This window comes from Phyllostomus hastatus, unplaced genomic scaffold (genome assembly GCF_019186645.2).
Source record: "Phyllostomus hastatus isolate PE091 unplaced genomic scaffold, TTU_PhHast_1.1 phas_contig_17, whole genome shotgun sequence".
NCBI lineage: Eukaryota > Metazoa > Chordata > Mammalia > Chiroptera > Phyllostomidae > Phyllostomus > Phyllostomus hastatus.
This window is the reverse complement of record NW_025333664.1, coordinates 16,699,327-16,726,592: the sequence shown is the minus strand read 5'-3', so window position 1 is coordinate 16,726,592 and position 27,266 is coordinate 16,699,327. Positions and strand designations below refer to the sequence as shown.

General features: G+C 42.1%; 1 protein-coding gene and 1 pseudogene across 1 annotated transcript in view; both read left to right on the top strand.

Moving 5' to 3' along the window:
• CTNNBL1 (catenin beta like 1) overlaps positions 1–27,266 on the top strand; it is a 153,013-nt gene that overhangs the window by 10,773 nt on the left and 114,974 nt on the right. The window contains exons 2-3 of the mRNA XM_045833652.1: positions 18,933–19,121; positions 22,914–23,020. Of these exons, the coding sequence (XP_045689608.1) occupies positions 18,933–19,121; positions 22,914–23,020 (296 nt within the window). The remainder of the gene's footprint in view (positions 1–18,932; positions 19,122–22,913; positions 23,021–27,266) is intronic.
• On the top strand, positions 23,848–27,102 carry LOC123814929 (annotated as a pseudogene).

Sequence of the window (27,266 nt, the reverse complement as noted above, 5' to 3'; positions counted from 1 at the left end):
AAAACAGTTGCAGATGGTCTGGACTGATGATTAAATATCACTGCTGTTTTGTCCAGATCTGCTGTGGCTGTCTCTCAGTGTCTGGTTTTGCATTACACTGAGTAATTAAAGGGGCACAGCCATTTCTGGTTACTTCCAGGATATCTTTTTCAGTTGGCTGAGGGAGTAATTTCAATTTCTGCCAGTCGTAGAAGTGACTGCAGCAAGCAGTGGCTGTGAATGGCTGCTTTTTGTTTTCAAATTAAAAAAAAAAAAACAACACAAACTTTTTAAAAAGAACTTTCCCTAATGAAAGGGCATAATTACCTGCCTGCCTCTGCTGTTTCTGCTGATTCTCCAGTGGGAATTCTGCCACCGGACTCGTCAGAGTTGGTTGCCAGGGACTTTCTCTCCCGAGTTAGCGCACGGAGATCTGAATGGGCAGAGATAACACAAAGTAGCGACGGTACAAGCCTATCTGCAGAGGAGCAGCTTTCTTTCTGACAGAGGTGCCATGGGTGGGCACCACCCTGATTCTCGATGCATCTCTGATCACCCATGACGGGACTTCTCAGCAAATGAAAAGAATTGTCTAAGAACCACCTGAGCTGGGTAGGTTTTACCAAACTCTGGAGTTTCAAAGGCCCTCAGGCTGCTCAGCCTGCCAGTGTGAAGTCATTGAATATTGTCTCTCTGGCTTCTCACTAGGGATCCTTACACCTCACGCAGCATAATGAACTTGGGGAGACAGAAATTCTGATTCTTTTGCTTCCCCCCCCAAAGATTTCTTTTTTCACCCCCACAGAACTTATAAGGGCACAGAAGGCTGAGTGGGAAGAATAAAAAAGATGATGTCTGCCTTCTGGCTGATGTGACTTGTGCTAGCGATCACATGGGGATTCCATAATGAAGACTGCAAATCACTTTCCATCCTCTTGGATCCTGTCCTATAATTAGCAGATTAAACATTTTGTTTAAATTAATAATTTCTCCCCACCCTCTCTGAGCGCTTCAAACCACTGCTAGAGAAAGATGGAGTCTGGTTAACTGGTCTGATATTTGGCTTCACGTTCTAGTTCTGAATTTCAGTAAGAGGTGAAGTCTCGTTTTAATTAAAAAAGCAATTTTTAGCCACAGTTCACATTGTGTGAAGCAGAGACACTTCTGACCACGTGAACTTTCAATTGCTGAGTGCAGTAAATGTAGCTCTTTTTTTCAGGACCATGACACTGAGCCTAACAGGATAATATGGGGAGGTAAGTATGCAGCTGGGCATGAAATACTGCCTGTGCGTTAACGGCAGGTTTGCCTTTAGCTGACAGATTGTCTTTGTGAGAGAAGGGGGTTACTTACGGGATGGTATATTCCTGATTTGAAATGAATGAAAAGCAGCTTACAGAGGAACTTATAGAAATCGTCATTTTTAAAAATGAAACAATACATGTTTTCTCCTCCCTACATCACCCAGCCCAAAGGACAAAACAAAGGGCTGGCAATGACCAGGGATTAAAGCCCACGGAAAGCCAGGTATTGCGCTATGTGATTTGTACATGTTATTCCATCTCATCCTAAAGGCAACCCTGGGATGTCAGTGTTCTTATTCTTATTTTATGGACGAGGAAAGGAAGTTCACAGAGGTTTAGTAACTTGCCCAAGGATACCAGGATGTAGATGGTGGAATCTTTGTCCTACTAGAGGGCTCCAGGGGATGGAGGCAGTTTAAGAAAAGAAATAACCTAGAGAGTAGAATGTAGCAGAATGCTACCATGACCCTACTATGTACTTGCCTCAGTCTACCACACACAACATTCTTGTCCAGCAGAACACTGTGCACTGCTTATCACACCCAAACCCAGGGGAGCAGAACACTGCGCATTAGTTATCAACACCAGGGGAGGACTCCAAACACTTCTGCCCATTGCATGTTGGTGTTGGAGTTGCCAGGGAAAACACAGCTTGGTCAAGCACTGGATGGAATAATGCTTTATTCACAAAGAGAAGAGATAAAGCAAAACCATCCTCAGTGGTGTGCAGTGGTCCCATGTGGCTAAATCGCCCTACCTCCCCTGCAGCAGAAGGACCCTGACCTGAAAGGGAGTGGTGTGCCTGAAGGCCACTGATGTACATGAAAAGCAGAACAAAGGAACAGGAACACTCCTTGAGCCTGAAACAGGGAAAGATACTCCCAAGCAAGGTGGGAAGCCTGGCCAGCCTGTAAGAACTCCTTATGTCTTGGTAAGGAAGTATTTCAGGCCCACGGCCCATTCTTGTGTAGCTGAGTGGAGTTTTGAAATACTGCCTGCATGAGACCGCCTTTCCCAACAATTCTTTATTGGGACTACTTGATTAAATATCTTTCTTCCCAGCAGACTTTGCATTCCTCATGGGCAATGCCTAGATCAGTGCCTGCTGTATAGTAAATGCTCAGCGAGTGTCTCTTGACTGAAGAAAGGAAAGAATGAGGGAGTGAATGAATGAAGCAGTGAATCACTGATCAGGTGCTGAATTTAGGTCTGTTCTAGGCATCTTATTATGTTGAGACCCAGCACTTCTGCAGTTGCCTTCTCTTCCTTACCTGTTCTTCATTGATGGGGAGTAGATGAAGCTGTGTCTGTGGATGATGGTGGCCCAGTGGAAACACTGGGTTGGGTGACACTTGCCTTATGTAACAGAAGATGATCTTCATAAAAGCTCAGTTCCCATACTGTAGTAATCTGAGAGGTGACTGGCTTTCTTTTTTCTTTCTTTCTTTTTTTTTTAAAGACTGAGTTGTCTCCAGCTCCAAAGCGAGAGATTGATTGATCCATTTATTTGCCAAAGATTTACTGCAAGTCTACTGTGGGCCATAATTGCTGTTTTCTCTTTACCCAGCCTTATGGGCAATAAATAAGAGTTAATATAAACAACAAGATTAGTTTTTATTTTATGTTGGTTGTATTTGGCATAGCCATTTCTGTTTGATATGTATTTTTTTGTTATTTAACATTTTATTAAGTACTTTTTCTGGGTTAGGCACTGGCTTTTCCCAAGGATGAGATAGCGGTGACTTGTTCGGGTCACACACTGTAGTGGTAACAGACTTAGGTGTCCCACTACAAAAGTCCGTTTTCTTCTCACTGGACCACGCGCCCCAGTTTGTGGGACGGGCTTAGCGTCACTTTCTTACGTCTTGTCTTTGAGTTTCTAACAGGGACATTAATAGAGCTGCTAAAAGGTTTCTTAAGTTTAAGTAGCTTTAGGTAGCAGACTTCAGTAAGGACGGAAACCTGTTAAGGCAGGATGATTTCCCAGTCGCGTGGTGGGAGAAAGAGCCAGAGCTTTAGGTTTAGACTGACTGGCAGTGTCCCAATCTCCACTATTTTATAGCTCTTTGACCTCAGGCAATTCCTGAGCAAATCACCTGGGCCTTGATTTCCTCACTTGAAGAAACAGGGAATGGGATTAGCAGGATTAAAAAGATAATGAAATGTTAAATTGCTGGTACATAATAATCACACAGTTAATGCTAATTATCTTTATACAGCTTGGATAACCACTGGATGAGGAAGCTGTAGGAGTAGTTCTTTCTGCTTTCTTCAAACCCTGTGATTCTCTGATCTCAGTGCCTCCCAAGAAGCTCTTTGTGAGATTTATATCTGATTTTGCCTCTTGAGGCCTGTCCTGGTTCTCTTATGCAGCACAGTTTAAAAAGAGGTGGCTGGCAGAATTCCCTTGTGTACAGGGTTTTTTAGCCAGTGTGTTTCTGTTTTTTGGGTTTTTTTTTTTTTTTTGGTATGTTTACCAGGATTCTCAAGTTTCTAAGTAATTTCAGTCTGAGACAAGTGAGCAGGATTGATGTCGGGCTGCTTTTACACAGGTGTTATAAACAAGATTAAGAGGTTGTTGAGAAGATATCGGTGGAGCTCTGGGGCTAGCTTTCGGGAGTCATTGTAAATTGACAGCTAATGGGTAGTTTGCCTTGATGTCTTTCTCTGCTTGGTAACTGATTAGAGATTCACCCACAGAGGAAACCTGCTTATGAAAATTCACTTTCTTTTCCTTTATCAGAAAGTGAAGCTATCATAACATGTAATGATGTCTTCCCATCATGTAGAAAACAGTTGCCACTGCACTGTTTAGAGAGGCCTTTTTCAAAGGCAACCAATTCTTTTCTTTTTTTTTCATAACACAAGCCTGCAAAGTTTCAAAGAAAACTTTCATAAGGTGGAGACATGGTTCAAGACAATATCTATCTATCTATCTATCTATCTATCTATCTATCTATCTCTATGTATCTGTCTATCTGTAAAAGACACTCATTTAGTTATCTTAGCCCTTGGTAGAGTTTTTTCCTGCCCAGCAAGATATATATATTTTGCCTTATCTGGTCTACTAGATGTTATCACTAGGAAACTGAGTATCCTAAAATGTTTTTGAAGTGAGCATTTATTAGTTTAAATACACTTTTAAGTCAATTTTATAGCCTCCTATACGGAGCGCGGTGGTGGTGGGGACAGAGCTTGTAGTGGGAATTTGTAGGTGGTACCTAGGCTATCAGAGATATTCCTTTTGATCGTACTTCAAGTGGACAGGTGGTCCAACTTCTCTGTGGCTATGTGGAGGGAATATTTCCGACTCTAAAAATAACTCATTCGCCATCATTGTCTTTATTGGGAATGGAGGTATTTTGCTAACTTTTACTATTTCTAGAAACTATAAAGCTTCTAGAAATAAGTAAAACCTTTGAGTTGAGGATAGTAAAGTGCATCTTAGACAAAAGCAGACACGAAACCGTCTCTTTTCATTGTTTTTGATGGACTCATCAGCAGGCCTGTATTGAGGCCATTACACCAGGTGCTTCAGTCAAGCTGAGAGACAGGTAAATCAGCACTCAGGTGCTGGAAAGTCTCTTGTAATGTCATGCTATGCATTCAGGCTCTGTTTTCAGACTCTCGGGTATTACCTATAGTGCTGAAAAATACCCTTTTTTAACAAGATACCTGAGGTAAAGTTTCATGTGAATTCTGTCTTCCTTGAAATAAATGTGACAGCTGTTATGTAACAGACTTATGTGGGTAAGTTTTAAGCTTTAAATGAAATGAGGGCAATAGTTATGTCCTCCTAGGCTCCTGAGATGAAGGCCATGTCGTTGCCATTAGAGAATTAATGAGTAACTGTGGAAGACCTAAATTTTGTAAATGAATAAAATGATTCGTGTCTCACTTACGATCTGGTTCTCACTTCCTCAGTCCCAGATCATTCGTCCCCGCGTCTCATTTTCTCACAGCGCCTTCACTTTTGTCTTTCCCATCTGTCTTCCCGCTGGGACACCCTTTCTCCCCAGCCACTCCTGAAGAGGAATGCCATTTTGACTCTTGGTGATGACCTTGGAGGCAACTTACAGACAAAGTAAAGATTTCCTTGCCCCGCTTTAGTCTTAATGAAATTGTTCATTCCTAGAGGCAATATTCCACTGTCTGGAGACTTCTTGGTCAGCATAATTTTATGTAACAGTTTTCCCGTGTAACTTGCAAAGCCACTGGGGGGCTGCTGGATGCACACACACTATGTCCCACCCCAGCTTCTGAGACACATACTTACAAACTATATAGCCTTGTGTCACCCTGAATAAAAGTGAATTTCTTGTGTGTGAGCCTTGGTTTAAAATGACAAATAACTTTAAATAGCTTGGCACTTTAATTTGTTATTTAATGTTTAAAGATTCAACATGGACTGGTGTTAATCGTATAGGTCCTGCAAACCCGCCCCCCCCCCGCCCCCCCAGGCTCAGTGTGGGTTCACCAGATGATATGCGGCAGGGAGTTCTTACTGCAGCCTTCATCTAGACAGGTGGCAGGAAGCTGCTCTGGGCAGGGAGCTTCCGCGTGGGCAGGGAGCAACGACGGAGAGGAGGTTTCCTGGTTTTCCATGATTTCCTGCCCGGCAGAAATGTAGCAGGAGTTCTGATGTGGTTGAAAGGTGATGGCAGCAGGGAGAGATGATGCAGATGATGCCTTTGAGATGCTAGTCTCCCAGGCTGTTACTAAGGAAAGGAGTCTGGAGGTCGTGTACCCTGCTCCTACAAAAGGGAGGGTTAGAATCCACACCCAGTTCTGTGCCTTCAGGTTCAAGTCTGGTCACTCCCTTGAGTCTTAGTTTATTCATGTCTAAATTAAGAGGTTGTACTGATATTCGTTGTCTGAATCTGAATCTGACTATCCTCACTCTTTGAATATCACTTGGTGCCACCATTAGAAAGTTTACTAAGCTATATACAACGTGGGCAAAAGTGGGTTTACAGTTGTAATATAAATAATACAATAACTAATAATATAAGAATAGACTCGGTGTTTCATGTACTCACAATGGTAAACCTACTTTTGCCCACCCCTGTATAGAATATAGCCCGGGGTAGCATAAGATGATTAAATATGTAGGTGTATAGAGCAGATGAATTCTGCCTGGCTGCAGTCACCCTGATGACCCCAGGAACTCTGAGAACGTGCTCACATTGTAAACATTTGCTAATAGTAAGTTATGATTCCTGTAGTTCATTGGTTTAGCTGTCCTCTGTTGTCTCTCAGTGGTTTAGCAACATGGGTTAAGTGCCTGCTTTGAGCTGGGCACTGTTAGGTGCTGCGGTATTAGGAACAAGGGTTGGATCCCAGGCTTCCTACCCTGATGGGTAGGGGAGATGGAGGTTTATCAGTGCACGTGTTGTGTGCTGGTAGAGGTATGGAAGCTCAGACGTCTTAACTGGCGTGTTTGGAAGACCCTTAGAGAAGGTGACCTTTGAGCTGGGACTTAAGGCTTGAGTGGGATTTCTCTAGCTGGGATGAAGGGGAAAGGAAAGTGAGCTGCTATTCATGGTAGCACCAAAGGTGTTCACGCCATTCCAAGGAATTGTTTAAATACAATAACTGAAGGTGACTCTCGGGTCCCTCTTCGAATCTTCTCTGGTTCCCTTATTGATTTTTTTCTATAGCAGGGTTTTCAGACCCTTTACTGTCCTATTCATGCATTATTTAGATTATAATGCCTTTTTTTTTAAAGTGAGACGACTAACTCAGTTTCTTGGGACTGGAGCTGAATTAGATGTTATGCTTCTAATAATACACCCTTAATATGAATTAGCTTTTAAAAAATTATAATTAGTCATCCTGTTGATTCATTGAGTTTGAAATTTACTAAAACCATCAGCTTTTCTCTGAATGAGTTGTTTTTAAGTCACATTTTCCCTGATAGGGACTTTATATATTTGCTATTTTGAGTTTAAACAAAGGTCTCTAACTGCTCACACTCTTCAGGTTCAACCAGTTATGGATCTGCCTATCTGTACTACCATTCACCCACATTTCCTTGTCTCCCTGCTGTAGTAACTTAGTGAAGTGTGTTTTGAGATAAAGGCACATGATATGTATCTGTATTGTAAACCCTGACCTTACATTAGCAGTGACAGTGTCAAGGGATTACAACCAGCTGGGCAAGACTTGCTCTGCTTGGCCCCTGCCAGCTTCTAGCGTTCTTCTCCCTTTCCCCCCAGGTGTGCACATAAACATGTCATCTTGCCAAATTTAATTTAGATCTTTTTTAAGAAATAAAATACTGTAAATACAACTGAAGTCTCCTGTGTACCCTTCCCTAATCCCATTGTATTGTGTAACCCTCCCTAATCCAATTTCCTTTTTTTTTTGAGCTTTTAGATTTTGAGTTTATTCTTCATTTAACTTTTAAAACACTACTATAGTCAAATATTAAAACAAAAACAATAGCAAGTAGTGAGCATATTGTGATTATAGTCTACTCACTCACTACTGTATATAAAATGCCAGCAGCGAGGGTTACTCACTGGCCCCATGAAGAGGTCTGACACTGAACCAAGAGTGCACGAGTGCTGGTGCACAACAGTTTACCCCCCCTTTCCATCTGCATCCTTCTCCCCCTCCAACAAACACGTGGAAGTGTCCACAGAGGAGCCTAAACCACCACCTGCTCCACCTTCTTTATCATATAATTCCCTTTTCTCTGCGTCAGAGAGCCCTTCTTAAACTTCAGAAATCTGTTTAAACTTCTCTCCTCCATTTGGATTCTTATCAGGGTGGGACTTCAAGGCCAGTTTCCTGTAAGCCTTTTCCAGTTCTTCCTGGGTGGCATTGGGTTTGACCCCCGAAATCTCACAGTGAGTGATTTCTCTCACCATTTTTGACAGCTGGTGAGCAGGCCCAGGCAGGTGTGGAGGAGCAGGAAGGAGTGCACAGCTCTGGAGGCTGCTGCTCCTCTGCTTCTCACCGGGTGTTCCGGAAAGTTCCCCTAATCCAATTGCTTTATTATCCTCCTTAGAAGTAATTATTATCCTGAACTTGGTGATTATTATTGCCATGCATTTGTTTTACTCTTACTACTTAGTATGTACTCCTTAATATTTGAAATTTTCTTTTTTCTTATATGCTCCAGTGAATATTTGTTAAATATCTCCTCGTGCATATGCCTGGGAATCCCTCTAATATTAGTAATTGTACATAAGGGTCAAATTACTAGGATAGTCATAGACTGCATGTTTCTGAAGTGTTACTAGGTATCACAAATTAGCTCTGCACTCATTTCTGCTCCTTCCACTCAGCAAGGTTGAACAGTTCCTGTTTCTCCATATCCTCACTAACACATAGTATTGTGAGCCCGCTTTTTATTTTTTTCATGTTGGCCAGTCTGATGATATCTCATGGTTTTTATGTGTAAACAGTGACTTACCTCTGGCAACCATGAATCTCTGTGTATCTACGAGATTGGTTTTATTTACATTTGTAGATATATTTATTTCTATTTCTCTCTATATTTTTAAGATTCCACATATAAGAAAGGTTAGCATAATGCCCTCAAGGTCCATCCATGTTGTCCACTTTCTATATGCATTGGTCCATTGGTGAACACTTAGGTTGTTCCGGTATCTTGGCTATTGTAAATAACACTGCAATAGACATGGAGTGCAGACAACTTTCCAAGTTAGTGTTTTCATTTTCTTTGGATAAAGACCCAGAATTGGAACTGCTGGTTCATGTGTGATTCTATTTTCAATTTTTTGAGGAACCTCCATACAGTGTGTTTCTGTGTGTTTCCCACAGTGGCTGCACTAATTTACATTCCCACCAACGGCACTAGGGTTCCCTTTTCTCCACATTCTCCCCAACACTTGTTATTTCTAGTCTTTTTGATGATAGCCATTCTAATAGGTGTGAGGAGATAATCTCATTGTGGATTTGACTTACATTTCCATGGTGACCAGTGATATAACATATCCTTTTATGGACCTGTGGGTCCTATGTATGTCTTCTTTGGAAAAAATGTCTAGATCTTCTGCCCATTTTTCAATTGTATTATTTGTTTGCTATTGAATTCTCTGTATATTTTGGATATTAGCCTTTTATTAGCTACATGATTTGCAAATATTTTCTTCCATTCATTAGGCTGAATTTTCATTTTGTTGACGATTTCCTTTGTTGGGCAGGAGCTGTTTAGTTTGATGTAGTTTCACTTGTTTATTTTTGCTTTTGTTGCTTTTGCTTTTGGTGTCAGATAAGAAAAATCATCACTAAGACCTTTGTCCAGGAGCTTACCACCTGTTTTCCTCTAGGAGTTTTATGATTTCAAGTGTTACATTCTTTTTAATCCATTTTCAGTAAATTTTAGTGTATGGTGTAAGACAGTGGTCCAGTTTCATTCTTTTGCATGTAACTGTCCAGTTTTCCCATCATCATTTATTGAAGAGGCTGTCCTTTATTGTATATGCTTGGCTCTTTTGTTGTGAATTAATTGACCATATATGTGTAAGTTTATTTCTGGGCTCTTTGTTGATCTTTGTGTCTCTTTTATGTCAATACCATACTGTTTTAATTACTATAGCTTTGTAATATAGTTTGAAGTCAGGGAGTGTGATGCCTTCAGCTTTGTTCTTTCTCAAAATTGCCTTGGCTATTTGGAGTCTTTCATGTGCATTTTCCTGATTTCTAATTCGATTGGATCCCTTTTTATATGCTTATGGATGACTCAATATTTTTTCTTTTTTGATCATAATTGTGATTATATTTCTTGTCAAAAGTTAAAGTAATTCTAAAAGTCTGTTATATATATGTGACTTTGCAGTTAGCAATCATTAAGAGAAATTGAATCCCAGACTCAGTTTTTTTTCAAAGTGCTTTATCTTCTATAATCTCATTTCCCTTATTTTACTAAAGACAATCCTATAAAGAATCAGAAAAAGGGCACAACATTTTTATAAATGCATTTGTAAATAAGTCATTTTTATAACTGACTTATCTAAGGTCATGTGACTATTGAGTGATTCCTTGGAACCTTGACTTTTCTGATTATTGGTTTGCTGTTCTTTGCATTGTACTATGTTACTTTTTTTTTTTTTTTTTAGATCAGTGTAATTCTGTTATTGTTTTTGGACTGATGTCTAATATTCTGTCCAGCACCTAACAGAGTGATGTTTAGATTCGATTAGCTCAGTAAACACTTCCTGGGTGAATGAATGAATTATAATGGTTCCAGTGTAGCTGACAAAACATTCATAAGTCTCCTAAAATGGAGGTAGTTTACTTCCAAAATTTTACCGTGCCTCTGTTAGCCTTGATAAATAAACTGAATCAACATTCAGCTTTCTGATACAGCTGCAGAATTAATCAGAGAACATGTCAAAGTAAATCATGGATGCGAAAGTATAGTTTGTATTTCTAAAAAAGAAACCCACGCACCCTTTGGGGGTGATATGAATATATATTAGGGCTTTGACAACTAGTAAAATATTTTGGTAGGGAAAAATTGATTAAGTAGAATCTTCATGACTAGTAATTTAGCTCATAAATCACATCCATGTTATTTATCAGCCAATCAGGTTATAGGTCATAAGGGAAACTGTTGGTGATTTTATTTTTGATACAGTGATTCCACCCCCCTCCCCATTGTGGATATTAATAAAACCTACATTTTTCAGTTATTATTATGGTCTCAGTACCTACAATTTTTTAAATTGGGAATTAGTTAAATGAGGCTTTTTGAGGAATTTTTGGTGTGTGGTTTTTCTTCCAGAGAAAAAAACAACAGTAAACTGCCATGATTCATTGATTTTTTTTTAAGCTTTAAGCCTTTTTTTCCCTACATAATCTTTTTTTTTTTAAGATTTTATTCATTTATTCTTAGAGAGAGAGGAAGAGAAGGAGACGGGGAGAGAAACATCAATGTGTGGTTTCCTCTAGCACGCCCCCTAATGGGAACCTGGCCCACAACCCAGGCATGTGCCCTGACTGGGAATCGAACCAGTGACCCTTTGGTTTGCAGGCCAGTGTTCAAGCCACCAAGCCAAACCAACCAGGGCTAAACTTTAAGTCTTAATAAGAGCTTAATATATAACTATATATGATATCTGGAATTTTCACTAGGGTAGTTTTAGAAGTATGATGATAATTCCTTACATTAATATAGCACTTTAGAGTTTACACAGGGCCCTTTTGAAAGGTGTTTTAATCATCACAACAACCCTTTGAGGTGGGTAGACTATTCTGTGTGTGATGACTTTGATCCCTAGTTATGAACTTTGGCTGATGGCAGTTGTAGAATTAGAGATTGTGAGCTTTTTCAGTTCTGGTGCTTTAAGCAAATTTGCAAGGGATCCCTGATGTTAACTTTGGCAGGTTTCATGCCTGCAAATATTGATTGAGCTGGAAGTCCTAGTTGTAAAATGTCACCAGTGAGTGTGCAGCCAGCAAAGGCAAGGGAAAACTCATTACTGCAGCTCATCTGTAACTTCTGGGTCAGGCCGCTCACTACCATTTGGTAAAAATTAATGTTTGAAAACTCCATTTTATTCTGACAAAATGTAATCAGGCAAGGTTAACAGCAGATGATTCTGAGCATTTCAAATTGGTTAAACCAATCCTTCTACAAACTTGGGTTTGTGACATTCTATATGTGTGATGATTTTAAGAGACATCAGAAAGCTCTAAAATTATGAAATCCCCAAACAATGGTAGGAAGGAATTTAATTATGTATATACCTCCCTTTCTCCTCTCTTGCATGCTCCCCCATATTGATAGTGTTTATTCTGAAGAAGAAAAGGCAATGAGAAATGAAGAAAGAAATAAGGCTACAGTCTTGAAATAATATGAAGATTGTTTTTTTCAAATGTGAGAGTGAGACTAACCTGTTTTATATTGCTTTAAAAGGAGAAGATTAGGGACTGGGGAAGAAAATGATGAATTGAAAGGTTTCGCCTCAGTTTAATGGACTGAGTGATCGAAAGATGGAGGGGCACAAGTTAGGGAGGAGGTTAAATTCCTGTCTCTGGAAATGTTTGGAAAAGGCCCCAGCCTGTGTGTAGCGAGATGTTTTAAAGGGGATTCGAACCTCAGATCGGTGATTGGGTCAGACCAAGGGCTCCTACAGTTTGGAATGTCTTAGTGCCTCAGAATTGCTGCAAGAGGGGTGAATCCAGATGGACACAAGCCTTGTCAGTAGAATGAGTCTCAGTATCTTCCTCCCTCTTTTCTTCTCCCCTCGCGTAAGTATGGGTGTTAACAACACAAACTCAGTGAAATGTGTTAGCAAACAGAAAGCAATGTATTTATTGTCATTGTAACTTTTCTCAATCACTGGATACTAAAAAGTGCAGTAGGAGGTGGGGGTGTGTCCAATGTTTTGACTGTAAAAGGGATCTGCATTTTAAAACCTGTGTGGGAATGGGAAACTTTTCAACCTTGAGATTCTTTGATTTTTGAAGCAGGCGTTTCAAAGACAGATAGGAAGCCACACGCATTGTTTTGGGCCACACTGTGCTCATACTTTAGAAATATTGCCCTTTATGTGCATACATACATTCATACATAAATGGTTGTGTGGAAGTGGTTATCGTTTATAGTTTATAGATTGGAAAGACTCAAGAGAGGGTAGATTACTTTCCATGACTGCTAAGTTAGAGGGACCAGATTTGAATTTAGGAAAATCGGACTCTAAAACTCGTTCTTCCTGCAGGATATCACCACTGCACACAGGTTAGCAGTGAATGGCTCGTTAGTGTGGTGGAGAAGACAAAGACTGTGCGGGAGTTAGAAGCCTTGTCTTTTTGGCCACCAAAGACAAGTAGCTTAAACCCACTTGGCTGAGATTTCCCTGTTTATAAAAAGAGGGATAAACTGTATTATCTTTTGCTGCTCCAATTTCTGAGTCTTATCCTTGGTTGATATTTGGAAAATAGCTCTTCATGCCCCCTCTTGGAAGGCTCTTCTGACGAAGTCCTAGGTAGAGAACTCCTGGTTTATCCTAAGGTTAGAGAAGGTTTCCTTTGCCTTTGTTCATTTCCTTAATAGGATTGAACTTATTTTTTCTTCCATTAATGTGAGAGTGCATTTTATGAAAATTACCCCCTTTTTTAGCCAGGTAACTTGTAGTATTGAGCTATATTTAGACTCCTCCCCCACAGTACACATCTACACTGTTATATCCTGGTACAAATGTGCTCTTCACATTAATAATTGCACTGTGTGTTTTCATAATTTATCATAATGATACCATTACTGCTTATTATAGAAGTCCCTTTTCTCCCCCCACCCCCACCCTCACGTCTAATTGAGGTCGAGACAGACCATAAATGTGATAATGTAGGTTGCCTGCTCAGAGGAAATAGAGTTGGTTTCATAGTGAAGTTTTAATTTAGGATTCGTTCTGGTGATGTAGCCTCTTCCTATGGTACATTACTTTGAGCCCAATATAACTAACTGCATGTTCCCACAGCCCCTCATTATAGCTACAGCTTCTCACTGCTTTTTAATTAAAAAAAAATAGAGAGAGGGAAAAATGAAACCTAAAGCTTAGGTTGGATATTGTCTAGGTACAGAGGGAGTATTCTAGGCAGATTGCTTATTTAATTTTTTAACTCTTTCAAAGATCTCATGGAAATACATTGAGTTCTATTTTTAGGAGGTGGGTGACATATATACCGGGGTGGGCAAAAGTAGATTTTCACTTGTGGATACACGAAACAGAGTTTATTCTTGATTTATTATTTACTAATTATCATATTTATTTGTATTACAACTGTAAACCTACACTTGCTCACCCCTGTGTATGTATATAATCATCCATCACACACTCTCTCATACACATAATAGGCTTCAAGAGTTTTGGAAAGTAAAGGCATATATATATATATATATATATATATATATATATATAAAATCTGGAAGCTTTGAGCAAGTGGGAGTCCTTTATGGATCCCAGAAAGGCTACGAACTGTATGGTGGGTGGTGGCGATTCTTAGCGAACATTTATACTGCTCACTACCTGTTGGGAGTAAGGCAGGGAATGGAGAAGATTGTAACCATTCTTGACTTAAAGGCTGATGTTTTGGTACATCAGAAGTTAAGAGTTAATCATTTTTTCCTTTAGATCTGTGGACAGCAGAAACAGAGAAATGACTTTATTAGGAACATTTTTTTTTTTTTGCCATTCCTTCATCTTGACAGATTCCATATACCTTTCAGATACCAAAACAAATTAATCTCCAAAGGTGACTGGTAAGAATGGCTTAATCTCTGGGGGCTGGCTGTGTGAAACACCAGGAGAGCTCTGGCCCGAGCTGCTGACCTCTCTGACAGGCTACAGGGCTCCATTCCCTCTGCAGGCTCAGAGCCCTGGGTTCCTCCGTGCTGAAACCAGTCTGACATCCCTGAGGCTCTTCCCACCTACACACTCTCGCTTTCTTTTGTTTAACTGATCACTCTCTCAGTGGCGAATATTGGTCATTGTAATCTAGAAGTTTATTTCCAGGTCACGGTGCTATTAGCATCACAATTTTTAGTAGGGAGTCTTTCACAAACTTCATATAAATCTTCAGTTTTATATGAGTCCCTGTTTCATTCAGTGTTGCTGGGAAGACAGCTCCCTCTAGTCTGTATTAGGGAACAGGAACTCCTCAGACGAATGTCCGCTAAACCTATGCCAACCACTGTGGTGGCCACTAGCTGCGCGTGGCTGTTGGGCCTGTGGAATGGGGCCCTGTCTGTGTGGAGATATACCATAAGTGTAAAATATGTCTACCAAGTTCCAAAGACTTAATATAAAAAAATGTAAAATATGACACTAGTAATTTTTTATACATGTTGAAATAATATTTTGGACATGCTGGAGTAAATAAAATATATTATTAAAATTAATTTCACCTGTTTCTTTTTACTTTTTAAAATATGTCTACTAAAAAAATTATTTTTCAAGATTTTATTTATCTTTAGAAAGAGGGAAAAGGAGGGAGAAAGAGAGGGACACATCAAGATGTGGTTGCCTCTTGCACGCCCCCTACTGGGAACCTGGCCCACAACCCAGGCATGTGCCCTGACTGGGAATAGAACCGGCAACCCTTTGGTTCACAGGCTGGCATTCAATTCACTGAGCCATACCACCCAGGGCTAAAACATTTTATATTACATCTGTAGTTTGCGTTACATTTTGATTGGACAGACGGAGACTGCTAAACCCCATGATAGCAAAGCAGTGTTTGTCCTATCTGCACTTAGGTCTGCAGTCCCCAATGCAGTGTCTTGTACATAGTTGACATTTGTTCAGGAAATGAATCCCAATCTTTATTATTCAGAGCAGTCACATTTCAGTAATGAATAGGAATTTCTCTATGTGGAATGTTAGTATCTGTAAGAGAGACAACTGAGAGTTGAAAAGAGAAGAACAGAAGTTCTTAAAATTTTGCCACAGGAGAGAAAAGTGCTGAAATAAAGTGCATCAGGGCCTTTGAACAGCTTAGCCGTCTGTTGGAGAGGAAAGTGCTGTGTTGCCGAAGGAGCTGCATCAGAGCATCCTAGTGGGCTCTGCTGTCCTCTGCCACAGGGTGTCAGGAGAGGAGTTAAATGAAGACCCCACGGGAGGAGGGCGGGGGTTGGGGAACCTAAAGGTTGCCCTCTTAGTGATGCTGTGCTGAGACTATTCACGAAGATTAACAAAGCTCTTGTGTCAGGAATCCACAGTGGCCCTGTCTATCTGTGTTCCAGATAGGGTAATTGCCACATTACCCTAACGCAGCGGCTTTCCACCGGTACGCTGCACGCGGCACGCAGGTGTGCCACGAGAATTTTTTAAACATGCAATATCAGGGGCACTGACCTCTTTTCTATTAGATTGTCAAATTAAAAAAAGGACAACAGACAACACAATTGTAGCCATCTGGTGTGAACGAATCAAAATTGTGCCTATTTTTCTTTCAGATTGGCAAAAAATGTATTTTTGGGTTTGCTGTAGAATTTTAGTAATTAGTTCATGTGTGCCGTGAGGTTGAAAATGGTCGCCCTAATGGAAGCCTGGGACTGCTGCTGGGCCAGCTGATTACCTGAGGACCCTTCAAGCCTTGGGATTCTTTAATAAATTATTTGTCGAATGAATAATTTAACAAATACTACTTTAACTCTGCCAACGTCTTGTATTATATTCACGCGTATATATGTTCTTGCCTAAAAGACCCTCAGACCCGTCACAGTTAGGATCCTGGAGTCAGAGTAGACTAGCAAATTTCCCAGAGATCAGGTTCAACTTTTAGAAGGCACCAGGTTGTCTTTGCAAGAGTTTATTGAAGGATCTCAGGCATTCTGTCTCCTGCTTATCAAATAGAACTGTTAACTACTTCTCTTCCCCAGAGATGTAGTGAAGATTAAAACAGGTGCTGTAAGTCCCGCAAAAGGAGTGCTCTTTCAGTGGAAATTATTAGAGTTAAAAATGAAACTCCTCCTGGGTCTGAGATGTTTGTTTTAAAGAAGTGGATTGGCAGATGTGTTCAGAAGAGACATTGCTAGTGTTCTTTGTTTTGCATTTCTGAACTGTGGCAGTATTTAGCTTTCTTCTTTTAATTGTGGTCCACTACTTTTCCTCTCTGCCTTCAGTGATAAACAACACAGAAATCTCCTTTCTGGGGAGACGGTGGAGCTCCTGCTTTGACTTGGCTGCTGCGGCAGTCTCATGCTAATCAGAATCACAGCAGGGCTTGTTTTATGAGCCTGAAAGAATTAGTGCTCCCAGGGCTGAAGTTCCTTACCTGCTGGGGAGCTACAGATTTAGTCTGGAGCCTGCTCTCTTTTGTAGGATCAAGCTACCTTTCCTTCCCTTTCTCACATGAAAACCACCACCTCAGTTTTTGTGTGGTCTGTGTTTACTGGCATATTGAGTTCTTGTTTTTCTTTTTTAAAAATGTAGACCAGTCACGACGACAATAGATTTTTTTATTTATGGGAAGAGGTTGTGATCATATGAAATTATAACCCATCTCAGGGAGACGAGGAACAGAGTGAAAAATAGCAGGTGGTACCCCGCCAACCAAATTGTCTATTGTGAGTTTTCTAATGTCATATGCTTAAACTTACTGAAGCACCTGGTCTGTGGAACCAGCAGGGTACGTGAATATAGCGGGGGTGACTTTGCACCGCTGGGACAGTGAAGTGCAGTGACAGCGTGGGTGTCAACTCACAGTGAGATGTGCAACATGTGCAACAGAAATGTGTCTGTTATTACCAGACAACTTAGCAAGCTGGCAATGAATGGACATTTTTTCCTGTGTGGAAGCAACATACCGTCTCACACCTACCATGCTGTTGGTTATTATAACAGATAAAGAATAGCTTATTCGAGGAGCCTAATGCAAATGTTTTCTGTTGGGGAAGACAGGATCATGTGGATTACCTCATAGTAAGAATTTTTATATTTATTTAGTGCTATTGTAGTTTAGAATTTTTTTGTCTTTTGGTACAAACTTCCACTTATAAGATGAATAAGTTCTGGGGATCTAATGTATAATGGCATGACTGTAGTTAACAATTTTATACTATAAACTTGAAAGTTACTAAGAGCAGTTCTTAGGTGTCCCCCACCCAAAAAAGGTAATTATGTGAGGTGATGGAGGTGTTAACTAACCTTACTGTGGTAATCATTCTACAATACGTATGCCAATCGAGTCATCATGCTGTACACCTTAAACTTACACAATGTTATATGTCAATTATGTCTCAGTAAAGCTAGAAAAATGTAAAATAAATGGTACATACACACAAAAGTATCTTTTTGAAATTCGTAGGGAAAAGGGTTATAATCTCCATTTGCTGATGAGAGAACTAAGGCTTACTTAGGTTAAATGAGACACCAGAAGTTGCACCAGCAGCGACCTGAGCTGAAGGCAGACATGGAGCTGGTCAGTGTCCAGTGTGACGCCATTTCTCTGTACGAACAGAAAGCAACTATGAGAACTCCAGGAACTGCAGTGTTCAGGCAAAATGAGGTCTTAACAGTATAGTGAAAGAGCTCAGTCAGGTCTAGGGGTCAGGCCAGGCCACTTCTGTTTTTAGTGCTACTGCTGGTGTTGTGACCTTGGGTAATACTTGACCTCTGGGCCTCACTCTACTCTTATGTAAAGTAGGAACTTTGGAGTGCAGGAGGCCCTTGCAAGTTACCTGTAATGTTCTCTGTTTGAACTGTTTGGGAGTGGCTGGAGTCTTCCTTAGACGTGAATTAAAGCTGTGTGCTAAGGGATTGGTACTGGGGATTATGTGTATTCAAGTCACCTACGAGGTAGTTGGCTTTTTATTTTTCCTTGAGTAACAAGTAAATTGATCGTAAGCCAGTGTGCCCATATCAAAGCAACTCTGTTCCCTATGATTTCTGTGTGTATAGGAGCTTTTGTGAAGTGGTAAAACTTTGCATATTGAATAAATTTTATTAAAAACCAAGCCATCAAAATTATAGGCAACTTTAATCATGTATTTATAGAATCATTAAGTGTTTGAAAAATACCACTTAGCGCTTTAATCCATTTTGCAGGAGAGATTGTATGCTCTGGTGCTTTTTAGTTGGGGAATTCTTGGAAGCTTTTAGAATATTTGCTAGGAACGTCCTTCTGCATCTTTTCCAGCTGTAAAATCCAGTGTTTATTTTCTCTTAGCCCAACAGGGGCACAAAACGTCCCCGGGACGATGAAGAGGAAGAGCTGAAAATGCGTCGGAAACAGGCTGGCACTCGAGAACGCGGCCGCTACCGGGAAGAGGAAATGACTGTGGTAGAAGAAGCAGATGATGATAAAAAAAGGCTCCTTCAGATTATTGACAGAGAGGGCGAGGAGGAAGAGGAAGAGGTAAGGTGGCAGAAATGTCTGGGAGCTGGGATGGCTGGCCCTGACGCAGTCTCCGTAGAGTGTAACCTTGGGCCAGACACTTCACTTCTCTGAGCTCTCTAGCTTCATCTGTAAAACGGGGTTACGAATACTTGTTTCACAGAGTTGACATGAAGGTTAAGTGGGACAATAAGTTGGGGAAGCATTTTGCAAAGTGTAGAGAATATTACAGATAGAATTTTTAAATTATTTTGGGTTATGTGTTACAATCACGGCCCAAGCACAGACCTGTGGGGTGATTGGTATTGACTGAGGCAGGTCAGGGAGGCTTTCTAGACTAGACTCAGGACGCAGAGTAGAATTTCATTGAACAAGAAGACCATGGGCTTTTCAGGAAGTTGAAACGGCATTAGCAAAGCAGCAAGACTGGAGAAGTTCAGGGGGAGCTAAGGGATTAGGGTTTAGGTGTTACTGACGAAAAATGCAGTTTAGGGGAGAAGATGCCTCTCTTTTGCTTTCAAGATTCCTTGGAGCCTTTGCACCCATTCCTGTCTCCGGTCCTTACTTCCGTGCGCTCCGCTGGAATGCTCTCCTTGTCCTAAGGGAGAACCGCCCTTGGCATGGCTGGTTTCTCTTCCAACGTTTCCTCCTCAGAGAAGTCTTTCCCATCTCTGGGGCTGCCCTGCAAGTCGTCCTCTCATTCTCCCACCACTTTATCGTATGCTCCCTTCACAGTGCTTATCACGGTGTGAAAAGTCGGTTTGTTTATTTCACTCATTCTTGTCCCCTCCTTGGCCCCCCAGCGCTCGGAGCGCCCAGAGCAATGCCTAGCGCTCGGTAGACCCTTAATAAATATTTATTGAACAAATAAACGAATGAGACTGAAAAGGCTAGAGGTAAAATATCAGTGATTAAAAATAAAATGGCCATACCTTTGTGTCTCTTTAAATCCTTAAGTGTTAACTTGAATGTTATTTCACTTTGGCATTTCGTTCAATATGAATTATGGAAATAGATTCTTAAGACCCAGCTGTTTTTTGGTTTTCTCAAAGACATGATACTAAGTTTGGATTTAAAAAATGAAGCTGGAATAGTGTGAATCTAAGAGGAAAAAAGGTTGATTTGTATCTCACAAAGGTCGTTACTGTGTTATGACGATAACTCATTAGCATTTATACCGGGGCTAATTTGGGGGTCTGACCCTAAAAGGTGGTGACACGTTGGAAATCTGTGGTGGGAGACAGTTCCAAATTTCCTCTCGGAAGGCAGCAGCCCTGCCAGGCTTTCAGCCAGACAGCATGTGGAGCCCATCCTCCCGCCTTCCCCTCCCTCCCTCCCTCCCTCTCCCGCTGCCCTCTCTCCCTCCCTTCTCACTAGCTTCTGCTCAATCTGTTGGCCCTGCAGCAGCAGTTAATTGGCAGGTATAATTCCTGTGTAGGGCAAGGCTGGTACGGGAGGATTAGGATGGTGGCTGTCATGGGTAAGTGGTTTCCAGCCTGAGAGACAGAAATATAATGTTGGACCAGCCTTTCTGCTAAGGGACAGGGAAAAAGAGATCACTTTGTAAAAATGACACATGGAAGGCTCCAAGTTCAGGAGTTATTTTCTCACTGCCACCAAAGTCCCATTTGATGAGAAACAAGTGATGTTTGCCCCTGTAACGTCACGTGAACTTGTAAAATATTATTGTCCTTTTTGTGCTACATCACCAGCATTCATCTTTCTGAAATCTCCCTCTGGTTCCTGACATTGAGCTATTGGAGATACTGCTGTGGCCGATGACTAAGACTGATAATTCCGTTTTCCCGCAGTGTTGGAGAGAAATTAGAGGAGGGAAGGCCAGTCCCTGGAGAGGCTGAGACATTGGGAATCCTGTGAGAGCTGTGTTAACACTAATACTCTTTTCCTACAGTGTGGGCAAGATGTTAGCCAAGGGAAGGAAGAGTGGGGGATATTGAGGTTGCTTGAAAGTGACTTAACTCTTTCCTAGAAATTCGGCTTATTTTAGTTAAATCCCAGCCATACATTGGGTACATGGTGCCTATTATGAATAGTAAGAATACCAGCTTCCGCTGATGTAGTATCATATAGCTCACAAGACAGTTGTATGTACCGCATCTCTTTAGAGCTCCTCCGTGACCTTAGAAGACACAGGTTGTGTTTCCTCCCTCCCTCTCTCCCTTCCTCCCTCTTGTCCCCTTTCTCTTTTCCTTTCTCCATTCCTTCAGCAGATCTCCACGGGGGGCCTGCCATGGGCCAAGCACTGTGAGGGAGCAGAAGACTCAGCGCTGAACAAGCAGATGTCGGCCACCCACAGGGGGGCTACTTTCCCTGGTTTGAGGTGGGACTGGTCATCTAGGCCAGGTCGTGTCGCACCTTCCTCACATACAGGCTGGGGCAAGAGTAGGTTTACAGTTGTTTGTATGGGAAGTAATACAATAACCAATAATAATACAAGAATAAACTGCATTTTGCGTGCTCACAACTGTAAATCTACTTTTACCCTACCCTGTATGTCGTGAAGGATTTGGAATTTTATTCTGAATGTCAAGTGGATGAATTCAGGAAAGAATTATGAGGCAGAAACAATTGGATTTGGTGAGGGTTTGAGGATTATACGCAGCACAGCAACACTGCAGTGTGACTAGTGAACAGTGAAGCCAGGCTCGCCGGATGCTGACGGAGCCCGGGCGCTGACTGCAGTGTTTCCCGTGTCAGGGAGCCTCTCTCTCAGCTGCAGACCCTGGGGCGGGGCTGGGGGCCCAGCAGACTACCTGAGGGTCCAGCAGTCACGGATAAGAATCTGAGAAATGTGTTGTGCCCGAAACGAATTTATTGGCATCTTCCACTTAAAGCCTAATAGAAACAAAGCGAAATTTAACAAAACAATGGCTAGCATTTTTTAGTGTACTTACAAAATTATGGGATGATTCAGTGCTTTTCAGAAAGATCTGTTTCAGGGTCTCTTCATAGCAGTTTCTTTATTGCTTTTAGGGGTGAGTTATGGCCAATGACGGCAAAGCTACACAGTGAAGAGTTGGGAAAGGGTTAGGCAGGGTGTGTTGCGGCACATTACATTAAACTGGAAAATAAACTGAAGAGAAAACGTTTCTGAAATTTTAGTGTAGATTTTCTTGGTGGAAATGATTCAGTTTTCAAAAATTTATATACGTTTGTGTAGGTGTTATTCTAGTATACGAAATAAGAAAACTCTGTGTGATCTGCTAGTTTTTAAATGTTTCCTCTAATTCTTGATGTTATATCTGGATTCTAAGAACCCTTGTGACTCCCTCCTCAGCAGGTAGTAAGGACCAGGCACAGTAATGTGTAAGGAATCTACCAATTAGCAGCCGTTCTTATGGTTGGTACATGGCAGATGGAGGATGGAGGGTTTGGATTTGGCTGGCGGACCACAGTTTGCCGACCCTTGTGTGGGGAAAAGATTTAGGGCCATTGTCACTTACTGAATAAGTCTTTTTAAACCACTGAGTGTTGTCTTACCTCTATAACAAAGGAGAAGAAGGACAAGAATAATATTAACTAATGTTTGTCCAATACTGTTGCTTACTCCATGCCACACAGTCTGCTCACGGAATATTTGGTGACTAAGTCTTCAACACTGTGAACTGGACATCCTGCGCCAGATGTGAGACAGGGAGTGATACCACCGAGTGTGGGGTGTAGACCCTTAGCCCTCGTGCTAGTGGGGGAGATACACTGTGTGTTGTGCATTTCACCCAGGACGGCGAGTGGCAGAGCAGCATGTAAAACCCACAGAAAATGACAGTTGTTGTGTCTGTCCTTTTATACCAGGAGGAACCATTGGATGAAAGCTCAGTGAAGAAGATGATTCTGACATTTGAAAAAAGATCGTATAAAAACCAAGAGTTGCGGATCAAGTTTCCAGACAATCCAGAGAAGTAAGGCCCTGTTTTGCTGATAACCTTCTCCTCTGAGGTGTTTTGTTTGCTATTTTTGATTGTTTTGTCTGCTTTGGTTTTTGTGAGTTGGATTAGGAGTCCCAGGATGACGTGCGTGTTTGGGAAATCACTGGAAGCGCTCACAGCACTGAGAGTCATCAGTACTGAGGGCAGACAACCAGGTCAGCAAGGGGGAAAGATATACTGAGCAGAATCTGGAGAAATTCATGTACAGAGTTCCCACGTTTCCTCCCTGGCCCTGAGTGGGGTCAGGCTGACATGCTTCCTTCTCCAGCAATGAAATACGTCAACACGTGTGCAGTGTCTCTGTCCAGACAAGTCCACGTGAGATTCCAAGTCCAGGGTATTCAGTGAGGACAAGTCCTGTAGCCACTCTGCGCCAGGAACAACGACCAGAATTCCAGGCCCTCCAAAGGAAAGGCAGAGACAACAGCCTTATCACATAGGGAACTTTTCAGAGGCCACATTCCCAGATGCCAGCCTAGGAACCAGGCCCTTCTCGAGATGAGGGCTGTCGTGTTAACTCCTTTCTGCGTTATTCTTCTCAGGGCCCCGAGGAGGCTGACGTTGGTTGCTGTGAGTGATAGCCTTACTGTTGAGAACACGTCAAAGGCTTTGGGGTTAGACAGATATGGGTGTGACTCCCACATGACCTTGAATAAGTCACTTCTCTTTTTAGCCGCAGGTGTCTCATCTGTATAAAGAAGTAATACCCCCTTTACAGAATCGTGAAGGTTAAATGAGAATAATTTGCAAGTGTTTAGATTACCTGGCATTTAACATGTAGTGAGGAAGTGATAGTTAACATGGTTATTACCACACCGGCTGCCCCGTGCCCTGTGAAGTCCTCGGATGAGGACTCGGGTACCTTTCAGTCAGTCTTGAATCCTGACTCAAGGGATTTTCATATTTATACAGACTTTAATGTCCTGATGCTCTCTCTCTCGCCCTCCTTTTCTCCCTCCCAGGACATGCACTTTTAATGAATCTTAATATGTCCAAGGCCTCTAGGCAATTAGGAGTTGGATAGTATAGTCTTTGCTCTCAGGTTTATTGGTTTTTAGGCACAGTAGCTGTAAATGCACAGAAGGAAATATGCTCTAAGAGAGATACAAACAGAAGACTGTGGGGAAGAAACTGAATACCAACTTGGGGACTATTAAGGGCTTCACAGAAGAGGTGGTATTTGAGCTGGGCCTTGCGGAATGACTTCGACTTTAGTAGGCAGCGGGGAACACGGAAAGATATGCCAGGCAGTGTGACTAGCGTGAACAAAGGTACAGAGGTATCAGAGGTCGTCCAGTCCTCATGGCAACCTGGTAGGGCTGCTGTGGCCCACTGCGTTCTCTCTGTACTTCGATGAGGAGGAGAGAGGAGAGCCTGGTTACTGGACCTAGGAACATGGTGCTCGGACAGCAAGAGCGGCTGGATTGCAGCCCAGCTTTTCCTCACACCAGAGTCCTGTCGGGCTTTGTGCTGACTTTCACCATGCAGTGGCCCTTGTCATTCTGCACATGTGCGTGCGCGCGCGCGAGTGTGTGTGTGTGTGTGTGTGTGTGTGTGTGTGTGATTGCACAGGTAAGGTAACACATGAATGGATTTTCATTGTAAAAGATACCAAATGCATAAGCAGAGTAAAAAAAGGAAGTTCTTTACCGCGCTCACCCCCTTTCCATCCCCCTACCTGAGACAGCCCTGGTGAACACGCCTGTGAGTATCCTTCTGGACTCTTTTCTGTATACTTTTTTACATACACATGCAAATACGTTTTTCCCACCTAAATTATACTGTACGTATTCTGCACCTTGATCTTTTTTGGTCACATAACCACATCTTTTCATCTTATTATATGCATGTTTATGTGGTTTGTGTGTGTGTGGGACCAGTTATAGTATTTTGTGGTTTATAGGTACCATGATTTGTTTATTGCTTTTCTATTACAGACATTTAGTTATTTAAAAAATGGGCTTTTATGAACAATGCAGCAGTGCACCTTCGTGTGCCTGTCTTGGTGTAAAATGTATTTCTGTAGGATAAACGTTGAATTCCCAGATTGAAGGGTATGTCCGTTTTAAACTCAGATAGCCACTGCCAGTTCCCCGCTGTACTCTTCCATCCTGCCCCAGCAGGTCTCTTTTCCTGTGTTCTCGTCCGCAGCGAATGGGGTCAGTCTCACACGTCTTTGCCGTTTGTTTTATTATTCTTTACTCAGTGGTCTTCCTGCATTAGACTCTGTGCCCTTGGAGAAGGTGTCTTTTTTGTCTCTGTTTATAGTACCCAACAAACTATCTGCCATACTATAGGTGCTCAGTAAGCATGATGAGATCTCAGTTCATGTCTCCTTTATTACACTTATTGCTCAGAACCTAAGGATACATTATGAGGAAGCTACGTCCTGTGTTGATAACTCTGGAAGTTTACGAAATCCAGATTATCCTCTTTCTGGGCTATACCAACCTCAATGTCTTGCTTACGTCCCACTTGCCTACAGCCTGTAGATTGGTGTTCCTTATAATCCAAGAGAACAGAAACTGAGTAGCCAGAGGAAACCTTCCCCAACACCAAAACCAGTGGTGAATTTGGTAAACCCCCTGCAGATGACATGGAAGAGGAACAAGCTTTTCAAAGATCTAGAAACAGTGACGAGATGGTTGAATTGCATTCTGCCTCAGAGCAGGAGTGCTGGGGCAGAGATTGGAAAAGGAGGCAAGAATAGTAAGTCTTGCCCTGACTGGTGTGGCTTAGTTCGTTGAGCATCGTCATGCAAAGTGAAAGGTTGCCAGTTCGATTCCTGGTCAGGGCACATGCCTGGGTTGCAGGTTTGGTTCCTGGTCACAGTGTGTATGAGAGGCCACCCATCAATATTTCTCTCCTTCACTTTCTCCCTTTCTTCCCCTCTCTCTAAGAAAATAAATACATACATATATACATACATACATAAAAATAATTCAAGGACCTGCACACAGACTACAATGCCAGTGTTTGCAGTGGCCCCGAGCACATGTTATCGGTGCTGATATTGAAACAATTGGGGAAATTCTGAAGAAACTCATCCCTACCTTGGAAGAGGGCCTGTAGTTGTCATCACCCACTGTAGCCAGCCAGCTCCCACTCGAATCTGATGCTGTGGAATGCTTTCAGGACCAACACAGGAAAGGAAGTGACTTTGTGACCTGAGACTGCTGGTTCATCAGAGTCTGGCAGGAGGAGTTATTGGGGTCACCATTGCTAAAATCAAGGAGCTTCAAGAGATCGTTCAGACAACAGTCCAGCTTTTCCAGGAATGCTGTCCTCATTCCACTGACAGGCGATCTTGTTGGAGGAAGACCTGATAGGGCTGTAGGGAGTGTGAAGGTTGTCCTTGCTCTCACATCAGTCTTCCATCAAAGGACGTGCACAGCCCTGTGACCCCATTTTACTGTGCGGTTTGATGACCACCACGGGTGTCCCATGGGATTTCCCATGCGGGGAAGAGACGGTTCAACAGAATGCCTCCGGGTCAGGGTGGGTGTCCAATGCCTCCACCTAGAAGAGATCATGGTGATACATGCTCTCTGTGAGGGCTCCTCCTGGCCAGGGTGGCCAGGGTGGTAGCAGAGCATGGAGTCTTCCTGTTCCTCCACCACCATCACCACTTAGAGGAGGACCTCTAACGGCCTGTGACAGAAGAGGAAGAAAGACCTAGAGTCCATTAGGCTATTATGCTTGGTTTAGGTGCTGATGAAACTTGGGGTTCTGCAGTAGATACATGGAGCCCTTCAGAACGGCAGGTGGCTTACGAACCACAGCGTAGCTCAGAATGATGACTCCTCTGCAGGGGGTTGTGGCTCCTATGGTGATCGTGGGGGACCTGTTGTTACTACTCAAGGAACTATTGCCAAAGATTTGTGTGGATCTGTTATTGGCAAAGGTGGTCAGAGGATTAAACAAATTCATCATGAGTCAGGAGCTTTGATCAAAATTGATGAGCCTTTAAAAGGGTCTGAAATTGGATCGTCACCATTACAGGAACACAGGGCCAGATGCAGAATGCACAGAATTTGCTGTATGCAAATTTCTGATGCAAGGGTGTGTGTGTGCGCGTGCACACATGTGCATGCATGAAGCAGTATACTGGAAAGTTTTTTTCTAAAACTAGTGAAGAACTGAAGGAGTCCCGCATCTTTTTTTTTTAATCTGCTTCTGTTTAAAAAGCCAACAGTCCTCTGCTTCACAGGTGTTCTGC